Source organism: Haliotis rubra, unplaced genomic scaffold (assembly GCF_003918875.1).
Source record: "Haliotis rubra isolate DU_JTF1 unplaced genomic scaffold, ASM391887v1 Scf523, whole genome shotgun sequence".
NCBI lineage: Eukaryota > Metazoa > Mollusca > Gastropoda > Lepetellida > Haliotidae > Haliotis > Haliotis rubra.
The window spans coordinates 432,989-455,167 of NW_025767217.1; the positions used below are offsets into that span (position 1 = coordinate 432,989).

The 22,179-nt window shown below is 39.0% G+C and overlaps 2 protein-coding genes across 3 annotated transcripts in view; one reads left to right on the forward strand and one right to left on the reverse strand.

The window, feature by feature from the left end:
* Nucleotides 1–136: 136 nt before the first annotated feature.
* LOC124252775 (dnaJ homolog subfamily A member 2-like) lies at nucleotides 137–15,350 on the forward strand. The gene is made up of 10 exons (XM_046686432.1): nucleotides 137–248; nucleotides 3,249–3,308; nucleotides 3,920–4,022; nucleotides 4,182–4,314; nucleotides 5,305–5,385; nucleotides 8,792–8,925; nucleotides 10,970–11,112; nucleotides 11,560–11,758; nucleotides 12,720–12,847; nucleotides 13,973–15,350. The coding sequence occupies exons 1-10, from the start codon at nucleotides 180–182 to the stop codon at nucleotides 14,153–14,155; spliced, it is 1,233 nt and encodes a 410-aa protein (XP_046542388.1). The 5' UTR covers nucleotides 137–179; the 3' UTR covers nucleotides 14,156–15,350.
* Nucleotides 15,351–20,732: 5,382 nt separating this feature from the next.
* Nucleotides 20,733–22,179, reverse strand: part of LOC124252774 (xaa-Pro dipeptidase-like) — a 29,876-nt gene continuing 28,429 nt past the window's right edge. For both annotated transcript variants that reach the window (XM_046686430.1, XM_046686431.1), the window contains exon 16: nucleotides 20,733–21,155. In XM_046686430.1, coding sequence (XP_046542386.1) covers nucleotides 21,006–21,155 — 150 coding nt within the window. In that variant the 3' untranslated portion in view covers nucleotides 20,733–21,005. The remainder of the gene's footprint in view (nucleotides 21,156–22,179) is intronic.

Consider the following 22,179-nt stretch of genomic DNA (forward strand, 5'->3'; position numbering starts at 1 on the left):
TTAATTTTGATGTATGCAATGCGGGGCTCGAACTCCTATAATCGATAACGACAGTTTTAATATATTATTGTGAAGAATTTGGGGCAATGCAGGATAGCCTCCCTTAGATATACGATTTTCATAATAGAGGGCGCAGTTGGGTGACGTCACTTATATCCTTCTCGCTAACCTCGTGTAAGATGGCAGACACAAAGTTATACGAAATTTTAGGCGTCAGTAAAAACGCTTCCGATAATGAAATCAAAAAGGTAAGAACGGTTTTCGAAAGGGGGAACGGTATTCTTATAGCCTAACACAGTTCCTAACCCGAAAATCTGGTCTTTTATTGGCTTTTGGCTGTCATTTTGCACGTGACAAAGAATGTTCTTCCGTTTCTAGAAAGATTTTTTCGTCATACGTCCATTCATAGCCACCTATTCGCATCGCATTATTTTTACATAAACGTCACGGGGTTTCCCAAATATTTTCCTAGAATTATCTAATGAATTGATAGTATATTTTCAGAAGGGCAGAATGATCGGAGATGGTTTGAACAAACGCTTGGGTACATGTTCAGACGTAGCGATCGAACATGACAAACGCATAACAAAATCTGCTTGCTCATTCACCCAGCATGTTTTCATTCTAAGGGAGTTTTATCCACGACCTGCATATAATCATTTGTTCGAAGTGACAATGATTCTGATTAAAATTTAGAAGACATTGACCGTTATTACCAAATCATTATTGAAGTAAAAGTGGATTGTGATATTTGACCATTATTTGGGCCCAATACCAGAGGGTATTCAAACATGAAGAAATTTTTAGAAAATTTATCATTCCCATTCAACCTACAGAGAGTTCACATTCATATTTCCTTGATTTACTGTCTATTTCATTTTATAAATGTGATATAGGAACGTGGAAAGTCATACTTCCTGTTTTAGTTGAGATTCAGAGGATTTAGCCAGAGGGCAAACAAGATAGCTAAAGATATTTCACAATATCAAGCTTTCTGTATTAAGCCATCAGTGGGGAATGGTTTCTTTTGTCAAAAATACCTGGTATCAATATTTGATAGTTATTCATAAACACATGCTGATGATAATGACTTATGTAATCAACACTGCTTTGGGTAGAGATTTCTCACGGACGTCACAATGCTATGGCATCGCTGCACTGCAAATCTAGTGGTAATACTGTGTTGAGAGATTTGGATGATGAATAGAATATCACCCTCGTGTCTACTGATATCAATTATATCAACACTCGTTGATAAAGGTGAAAATATCCTCGGCAAGCCTCTGATATTTGTAACTTTATCAACTCGTGTTGATATAATTGATATCAGTAGACACTTGGGTGAAATTCTCTATTTACCCCCAACTGGTACATATTCTTCTCCTCATACTGTCCTGTCACCTGTTGCCATGGAAACAGTTTTCATATTACTTTGATGTTACTTTCTGTTTCGCACAAGAAATGCTTTACATTGCTACATGCTGGATAACATTTAGCTCTTCAAAAAATAAAATCCCAATATCCCCATAAATCATAATAATTGCCCATGTTCGTTTTAGTAACATGTTGCTATGTGGGTTTCACATTCATGTGTACCAGTAAAGAATCAGATTGGCAGATTAAGATGTTAGAAAATTTCTTTGATGGTTTCTTATTTGGGTTTCTTTATGGGCTGCTGTAAATGATCAGTGGCAGAACAATTGTTTTTGATAGTATTTTTCTCTAGGTGTGGAAAGTGTATCAGTAGCAAGATAAAAATCCCAGCACTGTCAATTTCAGTAGAACACGGATATAGCGTACAAACGGATATAGCGAACAAATTTAAAAGTCCCGTCAACAGTCCTTTATAATATCATTAAAATTATACGCGAATAACGAACTCGTGAGTAGCAAATTAACGGCTATAGCAAACTGATTTACTACCCCCAAGCCCAAATAACGACGTGATTAGCGAACTCACTCAGTGTCAGCTCAGCCACTTAGCTGTATACATCAACCTTGTTGGCGGCGAATCAACATTGTTCGATGGTCATTAACGTGTTTAACAAAACAAACATGCCGTGTTTAAAAGCTTGACTGGTATACAGGTTTTCAGTGCACTCTCGTCACTATGGCAGGCAAACGTAAAGCCATCACTTTTGACACCAAGCTTCAGATAATTCAGGCTGTAGATTCAGGTGTAAAATCTAAGACAAACATCGCCTTCGACTTTGGCATTCCAAAATCCACTCTCAGTTCCATTATTAAGAATCGCGAATCGATTCTTGCAAAATCTGTGTCAACTGATTTTGGCCCCGCCCGCAAAAGGTTTAGAGCTGCCAATCACCAAGATGTAGAAGATGCTCTCTACAAATGGTTTCAAGGGGCTAGAAGTGAGAACATTCCCCTAAATGGTCCCATGTTGCAGACTAAGGCAAATGAATTGGCATCTAAGTTAGGTCATTTAGATTTTAATTGCAGTGGTGCTTGGATTGACAGATTCAAACAGAGGCGTGGCATCGTATGTAAATCAAGTCACGGGAAAAGTGCATCCCCGACTGATTGGCTGAAACTCGCCTGCCTGGCTATCTTGAAGAGTACAAGCCTGATAACATTTTCAATGCTGACGAAACTGGCCTCTTCTACAAAATGAAACCAAACAGAACTCTTCACTTTAAATCTGAAAAATGCAGTGGGGAGAAAAATTCTAAAGAGAGAATAACATTGTTGGTAGCGGCAAACATGTCCGGGAGTGAAAAACTTCAGTTGTTAGTCATAGGCAAGTCAGCAAAGCCTAGATGCTTCAAAAATGTATGCAGTTTGCCAGTAACGTACAGATCAAATACCAAGGCCTGGATGACTGGTGAATTATTCACAGAGTGGATCAAAATATTTGTTACTTCAGCATATACGTGTCTCTACATCACTACAATCCAAGATGGCGGTCAAATGTGAATAACGAACACCGGATATAGCGAACTAAATTTCGTGGTCCCTTGGAGTTCGTTATATCCGTGTTCTACTGTACTTAGTTTTCATTGTGGCTTGGAAACCATGGTAACAGGTAGTAATACATCATTCATGGCAATATGACAGTTTTAACTTACGGAAATGGAATGAGAGTGATGACTAACATTGTCATGGCATGCTATGCATTTTGATGCAAGTCATTTGTTTTCAGTCACTAAACAGCTTACACAGTTGTGTAAAACAAGGTTATTTGAGGACGTTTGATGTATTGGCTAATCATGTAATTTCTCTTGTCACAGGCTTACTACAAACTGGCAAAGGAATTTCACCCTGACAAAAACCCAGAATCTGGTGAAAAGGTAAATTATTTGCTGTTTCAAAGGCATGTTACCCCAAGAACATCAGACAATATAGGTAAAATGTTTGTGAGTTTGTTGAATGAAAACATTGACAATTTAGATGAACTCCCAGATTTTGTAATCCTGTATGGATAGCAAGGACAACAGCGGGGAAAAGATGTATTTTCAGTTCTTAATATTAAAAGTTAGTTACAAATTATCAAAGCAGAGTGTTGTTTTTTTCATTCACATTATCATGTAGGAGTTCTATTCAAGGGGCAATTAATGGGATCAGGTGGTCAGACTCACGGACTTGATTGAAAAAATGTCATTGTATCCCAGTTGTGTGCCTGCCATCATATTGCTGGACTGTTGATCAGGGGCGGTGGGGTAGCCTAGTGGTTATAGCGTTGGCTCGTCACGCCGAAGGCCCGGGTTCGATTCCCCACATGGGTACAATTTGTGAAGCCCATTTCTGGTGTCCCCCGCCGTGATATTGCTGGAATATTGCTAAAACGGCGTAAAACCATACTCAGTCAGTCTGGACTGTTGATGAGTGCTGGTTAAACAATAGACAAACAAGACTAGTTCTATTCAATGTGGTTCATCGGTCATTCTTGAATCTATTTCAGTTTAAGGAAATAAGTTTTGCATACGAGGTACTATCTAACCAAGAGAAGAGAGAGACGTATGACAGATTCGGTCTTCAGGGTTTGAAGGAAGGTGCATCTGCAGGTAAGCAGACGTGTTTTATTATGAAGTTAATCTGTTTCAGCGAAGGTTTGAGGAACATTTGTTTACTAAGTCACAGAAATATATGTGACATTGATAGGAAAAACCCAAATCAGTCATTCATTTTGTGACTTCATACATGATATACTGAACTTGTTTCAGGGGGTGGCTTTGGAGGCGGCCTCTTCGATGACCTGTTTGGAAATTTCTTTGGCTTCCCTGGTATGGGAGGTGGTGGCGGCGGTGGAGGAAGGAACCGCAGGAGGCGTGGGGAAGATACCTTCCACCCTCTCAAGTAGGATCAATATTTTCATATGTCCATGTAATAGAAAATACTGTGGTTTGATTAGACTTGTAGGAATAAGAAATTCATTATTCTTCTAAAGCCTTACAAGATTCTGGATGACAAATGATCAGTGTCCTGGTAGTATATCAATTTGGACAAGCTGTCTTTATTCTTTGGCAGACTGATGTGCTATTGAACGTTAGTAACTCTTTAATCTGTTTAATAAATTCAAGGATAGAAATAAACCTAGAACATGTAAGAAACTTTCATTGGAAATTGTGACATATGGACAACCTTGAGTTTGTTATTCTGTGATCACCTATGTTGTTACCGTTAGCATTGAGGAAACTAGTTTGGTTAATCCTCAGAGGGTGACTATTTGGCACCCATGAAGATCAGGGTTAGAATTGGTCTTCAGCAATCCTTGTTTGTCGTAAGAGGCAACTAATGTGATGTGGTGTCAGACTCACTGACTTGGTTTACACGTCATTGTATCCTATTTGCATAGTTCGATGTACGTGCTGTTGATCACTGGATTGTCTAATCCAGGCTCTGTTTTTATATTGTATTGTCCAAATAGTGCTATCAGTTTAACTTTCCACACTAGTTTTAGTTGTAATTGTGATATTCTAGTTGTCTTACTGTCTTTTGTCGACAGGTTTTCATAATATACATATATTCCATTTCAATGTCAAATATGTTCTCGCGACGATATAGCTGAAATATAGTCTGTTACGTTAAATATTAACTCACTCACTCACTCACGTCCAGGCTCAATTATTTACAGACAGCTGGAATATTGCTGAAATATTGCTAGGTGCTGCATTATACAACAAACAAAATGTGATGATAGTTAAAAACAAAATCTCAAAATACTGTTTGGTTTTATTTGCATAGAATGTATGACAGCACATAACCCCAATATGATTTATCATAACAGTGTTTTGTATGTGTTTGTTTGAATGTGTTTAAGAATGGAACTTGTCTTTTATTTTTCAGAGTGTCTTTAGAAGACTTGTACAATGGTAAAACTGCCAAACTTCAACTTAGCAAAACTGTGATTTGTGGAAAATGCAATGGGTAATTACATCATTTCCTTTCTCTTTCGCGCTGATGTTATATTTTATTTCTAAATATTTTGCACGACCGCCTCCGTGGTGTAGTGGTTAGAGCGTCCGCCCGGAGAGCGGAAGGTCGCGGGTTCGATCCCCGACCGGCCATACCAAAAGACATTAAAATATGGTACTTGTTGGTCCCTGCCTGGCTCTCGGCATTAATGGGTACAACAAGCACTGGTCGGCTCGGAGTCAGTATAATGTGTCTGAGTGGGGTATTCATGCTTCACTGCGGTATGGTATCTCAGTGGGCTAGCTCTATAAAACCAGCTTCAGTCTGGGCTAGTACCAGCAGCCGCACATACACATACACACACATGCACGTCGTCATATGAGCGAAATATTCTCAAGCACGACGTTAAACCCAATTTCACCTCACCTCACCTAAACATTTTGCACAACCTTGGATGTAGATTCTACCTGGTAAAGTGATAAAATGTCTTTGTGATGGATGATCTTAATGACAGTTTTCAATCAATCAGTGTCAGGTGAATTTCCAGACACGTACATGTTTTGTGTACTACACTGCCCTTGAAACCACACATTGCTAGCTTATATCAGGAATATCAATTGAACCCTCTCCATTACCCAAAGGGGCGACAGTGTAGCCTAGTGGTTAAAGTGATCGTTTGTCACAACAAACACCCATATTTCCCACATGGGTACAATGTGTGGAGTCCATTTCATATGTCCATCTCCGTGATATTGCCTGAATATTGCTAAAAGCGTCATGAAACAAAACACGCACACACTCACTCACTACATTACCCTAAACAGTAAACACTATTCAAATGTCATAGTTATGGCCTGAAGAAACGTCAGTTAAACTGAATTCATGTTGTGATGTAAATGGTGTCAAGAGAATGGAATTGTGTATATTTTTGTGATTAACTAACACTAAAGTACTGTCGGAAATAGAAAAACACTGTATTCTCTCATTTATCTCTACAATTTATGTAGTTGATATGTGAAAGTGTGTAATATCTGTTAAACTAAGTTCCGCCTAACTACAGTCTCAGTGGTAGAGAGATGGGAAACGGAGAAAAAGGACTTTACTGAGGGGAAATTAGTGCAGAAATGAGCTATGCGGATTTTTACTAAGTCCAAAAAGACTTATTTGGAACAGACCATGGCTTTATGCAAATTTTTGTGCGATGATATTGTATTACAAAGGACACTTTTTAAATGCCCAGTTTGAAATTAGGCGTAGGTTCATTATAAACGATAGCTGACGTAAAAAAATAATAACTTTTATGCTGAAACTATTAAGGATGTAGCTACCATGCAGTCTCACTGTCACTATAAATACAAACAGATAGGAGGGGTCGCCACAAAAGCAGAACCTGGGGTCGGGCTTGGGGATAGAGATATCAGCTAAGATAAGATAATCCTTTAGGGCAATTATACTGGGGGAGGTACACGGCAGGTCATAACAATTTACAAATAATATCCAGTCCTGTCGATCTTCGGGTGGTCATGCCACCTATATACTATGATGCGTTTCTATAAATTTCGAGTATCATATTCTTTTACATATCTCAACATAAACTTTATGAATGAAGGACACATAAGATGTTAATCAATAGATGAGACATAGTCAACACACATGAAAAAGCACAAAATATCTTTGAGATGACCCTTTGTGCCTGTAGGCAGCACGTGCATTTCATGCCAGGTGAGTCGACGGTCCGTCGTCATACCTGGCTGAGCGACCTAATTGCCATCTATAGTCTGATCTATTGTTTTCAGCAGCTATTCGTATTTTTTGCCCGATTTTACTAGTAAACATGCTTTTCTGGATATCGTATTACGCACCCCACTGAGCGCCCAGTTAGGCCGAAGTGGGTCATTTCGACATATGCTATTTGCAATTGTGTAATTTTTAGGGATACAGAGTCACAGCCTAAAAACAGTTTTTTTTTTCTATTTCCGACAGTACTATAGGAATAGGACTAAGTGTCCTGTCAAGTAATAGGATGTTATTCATACATACTTGAATGTCCAGGTACATTATAGTAGTCATGTGTTGCTTCAATCTAAAGATAGTGGAATCAGGCTAGAAATACTGCCTTGTTTATCACAGTATATTGTGGTACACTACACCGCTGTAAAGAAGTTGATATTTTAGTTTTAGTTTCAGTTCATTTAGTCAGAGGAAAGCCCACCTAATATATGTTTCCAAATATTTTGTACTATACTTGGCATGTTTTATCATGATTTAAAATCAGTTTCTAAAACACTATTCTTTTATTAACTTGTATCATGTATCTTCTTTGTGTGGCATTTACTAGCTAGTATGATGAACAGGAACATTGTTTTATGGATTGACAACTTCTTAAATGCAATGGATGCGATATTTTGGTGTAGATGCTAACACCAGGATCACTTGCCTGTTCATTGTATCATGTATATGACCTGTATGAGATGAGAAGAAAATGGTTGGAAACACAATGATGAATATTCAAATACAGCAAAAGGAGCTCTCAGTTTGTTCCTAATGTTAGTGCATGAACTTGAGCTAGAGCTATGATCTCTCTGTTTATATGTTGCTACTTTATAGAAATAGTACACATAAAGGTCCACGTTAGAATATTGATCTTCAGTAACCCATGCTTGTTGTAAGAGGCAACTAACAGGATCGGGGCTACTTTATAGAAATAGTACCCATAAAGGTCAAGGTTAGAATATTGATCTTCAGTAACCCATGCTTGTCGTAAGAGGCAACTAACAGGATCAGGGCTACTTTATAGAAATAGTACCCGTAAAGGTCAAGGTTAGAATATTGATCTTCAGTAACCCATGCTTGTTGTAAGAGGCAACTAACAGGATCGGGGCTACTTTATAGAAATAGTACCCATAAAGGTCAAGGTTAGAATATTGATCTTCAGTAACCCATGCTTGTCGTAAGAGGCAACTAACAGGATCAGGGCTACTTTATAGAAATAGTACCCATAAAGGTCAAGGTTAGAATATTGATCTTCAGTAACCCATGCTTGTCGTAAGAGGCAACTAACAGGATCAGGGCTACTTTATAGAAATAGTACCCGTAAAGGTCCAGGTTAGAATGTTGATCTTCAGTAACCCATGCTTGTTGAAGAGGCAACTAACAGGATCGGGTGGTCAGGTTCGCTGACTTGGTTGACACATGTCATCGGTACCCAATTGCTCAGACCGATGCTCATGCCGTTGATCACTGGATTGTCTGGTCCAGACTCGATTATTTACAGACCACCACCATATAACTGGAATATTGCTGAGTGTGGCGTAAAACTAAACTCACTCATTATAGAAATAGGCCTATGGTCTTGTTTGAATGCGTCAAGTGGATATTTCCATGTTGTGGAATGCTGAAAGAGTTTGTTTACTTGCAGCATGGGGGGTAAGCAGGGAGCAACAGTAAAATGCCGTAACTGCCAGGGCCGGGGCGTCAAGATCACACTGCGTCAGCTGGGCCCGGGGATGGTGCAGCAGATGCAGTCTATATGTAATGAGTGTCATGGTGAAGGTAAGTTAAGTGGAACATAGTATACGGTTTCGTATCTCCTAGTCATTTATGTATTCTGATCATGCTCACAGTCCGTTGCATTTATTTTATACAATGAATGATAAATAAAGAATTATTACCTTTACAAATTATGGATGTATTTTCATTGCTGAAAAAGTGTCACGTTGGATAACCAGTGAGACTGTTTTGACCTTTGACCCTTGACCCACCTTGCTGTGTTCAGATGTGGCATTTTCATGCATGATTAAGCCAGTGGACTGAGGGAAAGAAATATTTTCAGCCAGCAAGACTTTTAATGCATGACTTGATGTTCACCTCCTCATTACCTCTTGGCACTTCTCTTGATGCTGGCCTTGGTCAATATCAGTTTCTTTGGTCCATGAAAACAGGATATTGCCCTAATGAATGGTCAATAATTGATCAACAGTGTCAAGGTTAATCTGGATACTCTATACTGAAATTTTTGGGGTGGCACAACATTCTGGTCTTTGAAGCTAATGATTTGTTTTGTCATTGGGTCAGAAGCTTTAATTGAATTTACGCAAACGTTGTTGCTTTACTGGCTATAGTAGTAGCATGACACTTCTAAACATGACATTCATTAACATCAAATTATCAAAAATACATAAACTAGAATCCCATATATTGATGAATGCATAATGCTCATGAAACTTGTATAGCCTGTTGAAAATGTACTGACTTGTGGCATACAGGTTTTATTGGATAATGTAGATTAGTCAAATGGTTCGGATGCGTCAAAATGATGTTGAATGATATTTGGAGTTCACTTGGAAGTAGAGGGTAATGTCCGTGTAACTCTCCATTCCTTAACAATAATGGAGCCGAGGCACATTATTTTTAAGGAATGGAGAGTTACAAGGATATTACCCTACTTAAATTACATTCGAAGTATTGGAAATATTTCTGTTTTCAAAATTAAATGTCAAAATGACAAAATGAAGGTTTTATTTTGAAACTGGTACACATCGCTCCATTCCTGAAAAGTAATGGAGCGAACAGACAATGGAATGACGTCACGAATGTAATTTAACTTTTGCCAATGTTTACAATTCATGATGTATTTTTACAAGTTGTAGACATGGCCCCATTAAACAAAGTTATCTTGGTGCTATGGCTATCAGTCATTCGTAAAGAATGGGAGTAACATAGAGCTATGATTGCTTTGTGGAATGAGATCCAGATCTGCTACTTGACAAAATTAAACAGCATGTGGCCATAGTAAATAGTACCCATGTAGCTCAGTGGCAGGTAGTTGGGGACCGCTGTTATTAGGTGCTTGAATTGTGGACCAATGGTCGAAGTTGCCAGATTAGTAGATGTGGTGTAGGTGCCAGAATTATGGACCCAGGTTCAAATCCACAAAGCGTTCGTAACGTTACGACCTATCGTATCTCTATACTTTATCGGGCGGTGGGGTAGTCTAGTGGTTAAAGCGTTGGCTCGTCACGCCGAAGACCCGGGTTCGAATCCCCACATGGGTACAATGAGTGAAGCCCATTTCTGGTGTCCCCAGCCGTGATATTGCTGGAATATTGCTAAAAGCTGTGTAAAACCAAACTCAGTCAGTCAGTCTATACTTTATCATTGGCTTACAAATGGCATAGTGCTTTGAACTTTTTGTGGACTAGTGGTCACCCCATGTAGGGCTATCTTCCCCTTGATCTACCAGAAACTTATGATCCTGGGTTCGAATACCTGTTTTTAGCAGATTGTTTCTAGGTTTTCCAGCGCTATACCTGTGCTCATAGATGACATCAAAGTGTTAAATGCCTGAGACATGCATATTCATCCCACATCAAGGTGGCATGTTTAAAGTCCCATTAACCTCAACTGGCTCATCCAATCCCAACTGTTTAAAATGTTTACTGGTGCTTGAGATTAGATAGTCTTATTTGAATGTTGGGACCCTAAATCTTCAGATTTATCCATTAGGTCATCTCAAGTCCTTGACTTTTATGTATTATTTTCCAGATTTTATACCTTTTACCACTGGTTTAAGATTGGTATGAACTGTTTTATTCAGGTGAGACAATAAGTGACAAGGATAGGTGCAAGTCTTGCAAGGGGAAGAAAGTAACGAATGAGACAAAGATTTTGGAAGTACATGTGGACAAAGGAATGAAAGATGGCCAGAAGATTCCATTCAGAGGAGAAGGAGATCAGCAGGTAGAGTGGAATAACCCATTGTTATATTATATATTCAGCAAAACAATAATAAAATAATTATTTGACATTTTTTGTTATGTTGACAGTATTATCTTTATGAGATAATGTCGAGTGACCACATTACTGTCAAACGTCAAAAGAAGCAAGTAACAATCTATGCCAAGGTCTGGCTGATTTATTTATTTTTATGAATTTACGAAGAATTCTTGTTCCAGTACTGTTAACAAATGCTCCAATGAAATTGGGGTCAGAATTGGCCTTGGGCAACAATTAAGTGGCAGGCTTGCTGTCTTGGTAGATGCATGTGGTTGTATTCCAAATGCATAGATCAATGGTTATGATGTCAGTTGCTGAATTGTCTTGATTATTTACAGACCATCATCATATAGCTGGAATATTGTCGGGGGGCGTTACACAAACTGTTATTTGAAACATTTCTCCTTGCAGCCTGACATGGAGCCAGGTGATGTGATTATCGTCCTCCAGATGAAGGAGCACTCTGTGTTTTCCCGAGATGGTGTTGACCTGTACTGCACTCACACTATAGGGCTTACAGAGGCTCTGTGTGGCTTCCACTTCTCCCTCAAACATCTAGATGGCCGGGAGCTGGTCATCAAGAACCCTCCAGGAGATGTCATTCACCCAGGTACTTGCCTTTCCTAATGTTGAAGGGGTATAGTAGTGGGGTAGCCTAGTGGTAAAAGCGTTCGCTCGTCATAACAAAGACCCAGGTTCGATTACCCACCTGGGTATAATGTGTGAAGCCCAATTCCTGGTGTCCCTCGCCGTGATATTGCTGGAATATTGGAACTTAACTCATTCACTCCCAATGTTGAACCTTGCCTTGTCCCCGGGCTGGCCCACAGGCTGTTGGGTATGTGGTTCATGTGCTTGCTTGTCACGTTGTAGACAAAGGTTTAAACCCCATAATGGTACAATGTGTAAAGCCAGCTTTTGGTGGCCCTGTCAGGATATCCATCATCTAGATGACTTCCCAAATTTTCTTTCAGAATTGTTTTCACATTCTTTCTTTCCCACTGTTCAGCAACCTGACACCAGTATTGTTCTGGCCATAGTGACAAGTTTAGTAACAATGGTAACTGGTATCAGCCAAAGATGAGGAAGTAGATTCATAGGCTTGGTTTACTATGAGATGTGTGCTTTTTATTGCCAGAAGTTACACCCATGTTGGCACCAGTCATGGTCCAGATTAGAATTCTTGTCATCAAATCCCAACTGCCTAGATTAGTAGTCAAGATGACAAACACTAAATTGTCTGTTCCAGACTTCAGTATTGACACGTCATGTTCAAATAGTAATAACATTGTTTGTTCAAACAAAATTCAGGGCCTAGATTTTCGAAGCTCTCTTAGCGCTAAGATAGTAGTAAGTGCCATACGTTAACATAAACTTAGGACTATCGTAGCGCTAAGAGAGCTTCGAAAATCTAGGCCCAGAACTTGAAAATGGTTGAGAGTTACATTTTCAATATCCTTCCACATATTGATGGCATTTATTGTTGTAACCGATACACTATTTGAAGACTTCAGGAAATATGCCACAATATTTAAATGATATTTAGTCTGATAATCAGATGTTCATTCCAGGCATGATAAAGACAGTGCTCAGTGAGGGCATGCCAATCTACAGAAGCCCCTTCGAGAAAGGAAACTTGTACATAAAATTTGACATCACTTTCCCGAAGCAGAACTTCACAACAGAGGCAAAACTTAAGGTGAGAGTGAAACAAGTGGAGTGATCATAATACCAGGTGATAAGAGATCATTATTTTGTAAGATGATGTATAGTCCGTTTGGCTCAAAAGCGGACCGATGAATTGCAATCTAACTCGAAAACTAATAAACATAAAATGCTCAATGAAACGCTGATCATAATCAAAACATCAGACCAACTCTGAGAGGTTTTTGCAGAATTTATAGCCTAAAAAAAAAAAGTTGTTTAACAAACTATCATTAAAATATCGACACAGTTCACTATTTGTTACGAGGGAGGAGGTGCAGAGAAAGTGACAGCCAGCTGTTAGAGAAGCAAGTGCCGACAACGTTACTGATTCATTAACCTGTGCTGTCCCATCTCCATCCTTTCTCGCACACCTGGCTGTCCCTTTCTCTGCACTCCTCCCTCGTAACAAATAGTGAACTGTGTCGATATTTTAATGATAGTTTGTTAAACAACTTTTTTTTTTAGGCTATAAATTCTGCAAAAAACCCTCAGGATTGGTCTGAGGTTTTCATTATGATCAGTGTTTCATCGAGTATATTATGTTTATTAGTTTTCGAGTTAGATTGCAATTCATTGGTCCGCTTTTGAGCCAAACGGACTATAGTCCAGATCAAATTGAACTTTGGTGCATGGAAATTAGGGCAGGTGTAGACCATTGCTGAAACCAAAGAATGTACAGTTCACTTTAGACTAGTACCGTAAATCTCCATATGAAGTTCCCTTCTCCAGTAACCATCAGAATCGTGAGAATAGACAAGAAAGCTGGAATGGTGAACGTGTAAAGAACTGTGTACAGCACTCATGCCTGTCATATACCTTACAACTGGTAAGGCAAATGGTATCTGACAGATGCTTGTGTCGTAAGCTCCGTGAAGATCTGGGTTGACACGTGTCATCGTATCCCATTTGTGTAGATCAGTGCTTGTGCTGTTTGATCACTGGATTGTCTGGCCCAGACTCAATTATTTACAGACTGCCACCATATAGCTGGAATATCGCTGAGTGCGGTGTTATACAACAAACAAACTAACAAATGTAATCTGTTTCTGATCAACTGCAGAATGTGCAGTACAACTCACTTTTTAAACCTGACACAGTTGAATTTATCCGGTTTCAGGAATTGGAGACATTGCTTCCAGTTCGTGAAAAAGTTGACATCCCTATCGGTGACCATGTTGAGGATGTTGATCTCGTCAACTTCGAAGATACACGAGGTAGTGATGGCCGTCGAGGCGAGGCGTATGATGAGGACGATGATGAAGATCACCATGGGCCAAGAGTACAATGTGCTCATCAGTAGTAACTTATTACCTTCACATTTTATGAGAAGACATTTTTTACTCTTGGATATTTAACTGCAGAGGATGTCGATCTGAACTCAGCAAGGTCAAAGCAAGAACGATATTGGAATCAGACCTTTCAACTATATTGGTACGAATCTTCCCACGTCTTAACGTGGAGGCGTTTGATAGGTTTAACCAATAACTGTAGAGTTGCTGCAACTGTGACATGCCTTTTTAAACCTAATTGGACATAAGTCAAGATTACCCATAACTAATTCAATGCCTGCTGCTCTTGAAGAAGCAACGTGTTAGAGGACAGTGAAGAGGATGAGTTTGGTAGATGTTTTCCAGCTGTCGCAACTCTGTATACCCATCTAGCTGAGTTTTTCCAAGTTGAAAAGAACGTTCATGTTTGATACATGTCAACATGGATATCGCCCAATGCAACAAGAGATATGTCTGTAATTTAACAAGGATGAACACTTTATCACTGACAAACTTGTCACAGAGGACCGTCACAGTTTGAAGTGTACATGGAATAACTACTATTTTAAAACGTTCAAAGAAAGATTGATGGTCCTGTTTATGGGGCTTGAATATTTGCACAAACTGTGAATTTGTTTTTCATGTTTTATGATGAGAGTGTTGTACCATGAGATGGATGGATGGTAAATATCTGAGGCCTGTTACACAAAGTGATCGTAGCGCTACAACTGTCGTAAGTATATGTTAAAGTATGCTAGTTACAATCATCTTAGCGCTACGATCACTTTGTGAAATGGGGCCCTGCTCTGTATTCTCTACCTGGCTTTCAGTTCACAATGTTTGTGATGCATTTAATCATAGTAACGTGTCCAGTATCAATGTGCAGGCTTATGTCCCTCATTTCAAGTATCGCCAGCATTACAACATCTGTCCAAGGGAAGGACATGCATATGGATACAGCAGACCTTACCTGTGGATGTTAAGTGTTTGTACAACTGGTACTTGTAGGTTTGTGTCCTTTAATCTATCCATGTATATACTGATCAGTATGTTGTAGAGTTCTGTGAAAGCAAATTATACAAGCAAAGAAATCTAAATGTTTATAATTTGTGAATTGATGTTGAAAATATGAATTAACAAATTCCAAGATTACAGTCCTATTTAAGACATTTGTGCTTGTGGTTTTTTAGTTGAATATAAAGAAATAAATGAGAATATTAATCTTGATATGACTATACTGTATAGAGTGTTTTTCAACATGTTGACTATGTGCCCAACTGCGTGTTGTATGGAGCTGAATATTTGGTCTGATGTGTTTAATGGGTAGGGCTGGCTTAAAGGATCGATAATTGGAAATATCGTAAATAGGAAAAGTTATTAATGATTATCGATATGAAGATTTTGTCATCAAGATGTACAGAAACTATTGTAATGAAATAAAGTTTTTATTTACTCACATAATACACAAAGTCAGGTGTTTCTTAATGGGCTGTTTCTAATTATGTTCTGGGCCCCGTTTCTCAAAGCGATCGTAGCGCTAAGGTGATCGTAACTCCCATACTTTAACATAGGCTTACGACTGTCGTAGCGCTACGATCGCTTTGAGGAACGGGGCCCTGGACACTGTTTTGGTAGTTGTCCATGCATAAATATGTCTAACCAGTGATCTGCTTATCTCTTTCAATTTTCATTTTGTCTCAAGGTAATTTTTCCAATGTTTATCGATAATCAGTCGATATTTAGTTCCCATTATCGATCCCTATGATCTATATCGAGCCAGCCCTATTAATGGGGTACTCAACCACAAACGACCTATGAAATATGTATTGAAGGATTAATATATTTATCACACATTCTTGGTTTCCAGAATGTTTTGGGGGGTAATGTATACAAACACATTAACTTACTTCACTGAAGTTAACACCAACGCCCACTTTCATTTGTATATGTAACATTGATCCAGTCATTGTATGGCAGAATATTTCACATAAATACATGTATTTTATTAGTTCATTTTATCTTAAGTCTCAAGTTCAGTGTGTAAATTAAATAAATGCATCAGATATGTCCGTGTTAAAGTGTTTCAGCTGCATTCTCTAAGCGGCCTTTTGGATGGTCGTGCTTTAGGATGTGAGCGAGTGAATCTTGAAAAGGCCTTTCACTCTTAAAAGTTGGTTTGTAAAATCTTTGATTTCTACTGTCGACTTTTCCGTGCATCAAAAACAGAAGCAGATGAATGGACAACAAACAGCACTGGTCACAGCTGTTTGTGTTGAAGTATGATTGCAAAATAATACCAAATGATTATTGCTGTAGAATCAAGATATAGTGTTTTTTGTTAGTCTTGTGAACTGAAGAAAGATGTATGGCCTTAGCAATACACCCAGCAGTATTCCAAATATATAACAGTGGCCTGTAAATAATACCATGTGGGGAACAGACCGTCCAGTGGTCGACGGATGGTCAAAGTATGACGTGCAGTCCACAGTCACGGTGTCTAACCACATGATACATTTCAGTCCTTGCTTACAAGTATTTTAAATTAGGTCCATGCAAGTTGAATAAAGTAGTATGTAATATTGAAGGAAAACCAAGTTCTATGGATAGTCAACTTCTTTATTGCAATGGACTGCCTCCGTGGTGTAGTGGTTAGAGCGTCCGCCCGGAAAGCGGAAGGTCGCGGGTTCGATCCCTGACCGTGTCATACCAAAAGACGTTAAAGTATGGTACTTGTTTGTCCCTGCCTGGCGCTCGGCATTAATGGGTACAACAAGGACTGGTCGGCTCCTAGTCAGTATAATGTGTCTGAGTGGGGTATTTACGCTTAACTGCGGCATGGTATCTCAGTGGGCTAGCACTATAAAACCAGCTTCAGTCAGGGCTAGTACCAGCAGCCGCACATACACATACACAGGCATGCACGTCGTCATGAGCGAAATATTCTCAAGCACGACGTTAAACCCAATTTCACCTCACCTCACTTTATTGCAATGAGTGTGACGTTTGGTGTAGGTACTAACACCATTATAAAGCAAGTGATACAAAGAGTTGAAATGTCGCACACATTGCAATAAAGAAGTTGACTAACCTTAGAACTTGGTTTTCCTTCATCCATACAACTTCTAAAATGCCTCTCAAAGAAGTATGTAATACTGTATGTCTGTTGAACATTAGGCTACCTGTCTGTTTTGCAATGTTTGCATCCCTTAGACTTGCCAGAAACCAGGGCCCAACCATGGTTCATCCTACTGGTCAGAACCATACATGTACATAATACACAGCAAAACAGATGCATCACTCGGGACTTTCCTCTCAAGAAGCTGACTTTATGTGAAATTAGAAACACTCTTCCACATGGTAAATGTGTGTACAATGACCGTTACTACTTCTTAACAAGATAATTTTTTTCCTGCAAACCTCCCCAATATTGTTCGAAGTCATGAACTTTTGTAGTATTAATAATAAATTAATATTACATGAGAGATGCATGTAGTACGTACCCAGATTATCCTTGATCATGAGTTCCTTCATGTGACCTCTTGAGAGAAGTCTGTAGGATTGACTGAAATCTGCTGACATCCTTGGATCTATTGTCATCCACTGGAAGCCCAAGTCCATCGAGTATTCAATCCCTACTGAATGTTGTGTTCTTGTATGTTGTTCTGATTGGTGGCACCACCACTGCACATGGTTCATAAAGGCAAGTCAGGTTGAATCTGCTGGTTGTGGAATATAGCTGTGACGCATACCACACCAGAGAGCAGTACTTAGGGTTATATCACTCTGGCACGTGTGGGCTTCAACCATATGCCAGATCTATTTCCAGGTCAGTGATGGGTTACTCCATGGGATTACCTAAGCCCATTTTATGACAGATTAAGTTTGTTTCGTAATTCATTGATAAGTTATAGGGGCGGTGGGGTAGCCTGGTGGTTAAAAGTTGGCTTGTCACGCCAAAGACCTGGGGTTCGAATCCCCACATGGGTACAATGTGTGAAGCCCATTTCTGGTGTCCCCTGCTGTGATGTTGCTTGAATATTGCTAAAAGCGGCGTAAAACCAAACTCAGTCAGTGATAAGTTATACTTACTTCAGCCAAATTCAAATATGTCAAGACTTAAAGGTTTCAGACAGTAATAAATGTTTTTCGGTCTTTCATATCATCATGGCCTTGATAATCCAGGTGTTTGCACTTGTTGCAGTGACGCTGCCACAATGGTTTGTAGGCCAGTGTTTCCATAATGGGGCAAACATGACCTCACTAGTCTCTCGTCTGTTGAAGCTGGTTAACTGTTCTTTTCACGAGCAAGACGCTGCTAATTATTGATTACAAACTGAAAAAGTTTGGAGAATGATTTATGGAGCCTCAACATTAGATATTATTATTATACGGGTATTTATATAGCGCTGTAGTCCATCCCATTTGCATGCACGCTCAAAGTGCTTGGTTTTTCAACTCGTTCATTGGATGACAATCTCGATGGCACATTTTTCAGTCTCAGCTCTCTAGGGAGCATACAACAGTTATGTGGCTTTCCCATTTTTGCTTTGTCAAAACTACTAACAAATTACGGTGAAATCTTGATAATGGAACTATTGGCCTTTTGTCCCTATGGGACTATGTATTTGGCGGCGTCCGTCCTGATTCTTGATTTGGTGACAGCCTACATTGGGGGATTACGCAGACACCAGTTGATTTGGGAGACCGTGACCTTATTTTCAAGGTCACCACGGCACTTTGACCACTTTTCAAACTCTTGTTAACGCGATATCTCATGAACTGTTGTACCTAATGTCTTCAAATTTGGTGACAGCCTACATTGGGGGGATTACCCAGACACCAGTCGATTTGGGTGACCTTGACCTATTCGTCAAGCTCACGACACTTTGACCGCTTTTCAAGCTTATTTAAACATTGCACCCAATGTTTACAGTTGTGTTGTCAGCCTACATTGGGTGATTATGCAGACACCAGTCATTTCAGGCATCTTGTATGTGACCAAAAAATAAAAAGTAGTAAATATAGATATTCCTTTCTTTAGCGGCGGGGGACATTGCCATATCAGTGGCAAACACTTGTTAAATTGTGTCATCACATGGATGATCGGAACCTTTCAACAGGGCCCACTTTCAAACCAATTGTTCCAGTAAAACTGTTGAACTTGTGACATACAGGTATACAATATATTCCAATAGGTCTTCAGCAAACAATACTTGTAGGTGACTATCCTGATCACGTGGTCAGTTTTATGGTACAGATATATAACCGAATTGGGGGCGGTGGGGTAGCCTTGTGGTTAAAGCGTTCGCACGTCACACCGAAGACCCGGGTTCGATTCCCTTCGTGGGCACATTGTGTGAAGCCCCTCACCAATCAAGTGGTCAGGCTTGAGGATTTGTCATCGGATCCAAATTCACGAGACCAGACTACTGTCGTACATCCGGATCCTGCTAAGTGTTCTAACTTGCTTAGCAAATTTACTTCAACCGGACTGTCCTTTAAGTCCTTGACATATCCATGGAAACAAATTTAAAATTAGTCAACAATATGTAAGCATACATTTAATAGTATCCTGTTACAAACCACAAAATAAAGAGATTGCAACAATGACTTAATTACAGTGAAAAAATGTTTTTCGTAACACATGCAGGTGGTCACAAGTACACCTTACGTCATTTACTAATATTTGGCCTAGTGAAGATACCTTTATCTGAGTAATGTGTAGCATATTTTCAGATATATTTTATGGCCATCTTGATAGCTTAAATGCAGGAATGATTACATTTCTGGATTAAGATGTCTTGACATGTCATCCTACTTGATGTGTCATGTTCATCAGGATCGTAATGATCTAATGTGCAATCTACATGGTGTTAATTATGAACCATCATCCAAAAAGTTAATCAAAGTCAAGATATACCACAAATATTTTCCCTCCAATGTACCTTCCTTAGGCCAGACCAATTTTATTTCTTGTTTAACGAATCCTCCTTCCGTATTTTTCAAGGATAAGAACAAAAATAAACATTAATTTTCCCCGCTCAAAAAAAACTTGTACTGTTTTTATTGGCCCAAAATTTAAACTTACACAAAAAAATATTTTAGATTGTTTTTTGCCCCATATACAATTCATAAATTGCCAAAATTAAAATACTTTTAGTATTTAGAAGGAATATTACTTTGGTGATATCTGGGGAAGGAATATTACTTTGGAGATATCTGGGACTTCATCATATAAACAGGAATTTTAGATTCAGAAGCTGAATTTTCCACATTAGAGGGAAATTACATTTGTAATTACTCGCCTCTTTCCGTGACCTACAAGAAGACTCGTACCCCTATCATACGCCATTATTGCCAAGAATCGTGGCAAACCAATCAAATCGCGAGTAGTAAAACGCATTTTGAAGCATGAAAATGGCGGCACCATTGAAGTTTGAAACTTCACTGAACTATGCAAAGCACAATTTAAAAATAAACTTTGAGCTAAAGGATCAGAAACTTTAAACACAGAAACATATTTACAAAGGGAATAACTGTATTGCTGTTTTGCCCACGGGATATAGGATATTCTAGGAGCCATGTTTGGAAATTCAGAGTTATGTTTCCTTGGTAATAGTACTAGACTCCATGCCCGCTTAGACAGGGCCCAGTCGTAAACATGGCCACGAGAGGGGTACAAGACGCCATCTGGCTTGCTGGAATGACACGAGTAGTTATGAATGAGGGAAATTAGTCGTGAACTAGTACTGTAATGAGATGAAATGTGCATGATTACTAATTTCTACAGAATGAAGATCACAGTGAGATATAAATCATGAAAGAGTGGAATATCATATTGTTGTATCACAATGGCTATAGAAGGCACAATGGCAAGGCTGTTCAGTTTCCCTTTGTTTCCTGAGGCAGGGGCCGCTGGGGGAGTTGTCTCCCCTGCTCCATCAAGGCCTCAATTTCCTCCACTGTTCTCGGTACACAGGTAAGTACTTCTACACCATCTTCTGTGACAGCAACATCATCTTCAATACGCACCTGAAATACGAGAGATTCAGAGAATGAAAGATGGACTGATCAAGATTATGTTTTCCTGACCACCATTTGATGAATTGTTGATAGTATTTGAAGAACTGCAAAAAAATATCAACTACATTTGAAAGTTTCAACCATGTGTGATTCAGAAAGATTTTCCCATGAAGTGTTGCAAGCATCAAATCTCTTATCTCAATCCTGACACAGATATTGAACATTTCTGAGAGATCAATGGTAAGCAAGTATTTTCAAAATCGAAGGTGGAACACTTCTATTCAAATTCCCACACAAAAATGTAATTTTTGGAGTAAAATTGATATTTTATACTTATCCTGACTCATGCTCTTTTTGCTTGTCTTCTTCTTCTTGCGAACATAGTGGAACACTTGTATCTCCCTAATTGAAGCTCCCTTCAATTTAAAATCACTAATTAGTATTCACCACGAGTTACCTCCTTTCCACAAGCGCGGGAACGAGGGCGCCACCTCTACCCATGTGCCTCACTCTCTCCTCATATACTGAGCCCAACATTTGAATTTACAGGAAATCCAAAGTGTTATTTGGGGAGGAGGATGGGAGGGCTGACCTCATGAGTCAGGATAAGTATAAAATATCAATTTTACTCCAAAATTACATATTTTTCCTTATCCTGACTCATCTCTTTGCTTGTAGCATCCTACGAGCGGGAGGTGGGAATATCTAATACTTTGGTTTTTAATAATTAGTGATTTGAACTGTGATGATTGTAATAACCCTATGGGAACTTCATAAAGGCACTGAACTGATGAATTCCTGCTGCTAACTTATCAGCTGCCATATAAAAGGTTATTACCATGTACTTCTATTATGATAAAGTATATATAACATTAATACAATGCTTAAGACTAATAGACTTAAGCTTGTTAATATGCTAGTATAAACTCCTTAGAGTTTGTTAGCTAAAATACTTTAAGATATAACATAGTACTAAGCTTAAGATATGATTAAACTTAAGCTAATTATATAATAGCAAACTCTTTAGAGTTTG

Excerpts from the sequence above, each read along its gene's own strand:
- LOC124252775 (XM_046686432.1), top strand. The coding sequence starts at position 180 with ATGGCAGACACAAAGTTATACGAAATTTTAGGCGTCAGTAAAAACGCT. Across the intron at positions 249-3,248 it reads CCGATAATGAAATCAAAAAG|GCTTACTACAAACTGGCAAA; the intron begins GTAAGAACGGTT and ends CTCTTGTCACAG. Across the intron at positions 12,848-13,972 it reads CAACAGAGGCAAAACTTAAG|GAATTGGAGACATTGCTTCC; the intron begins GTGAGAGTGAAA and ends ATCCGGTTTCAG.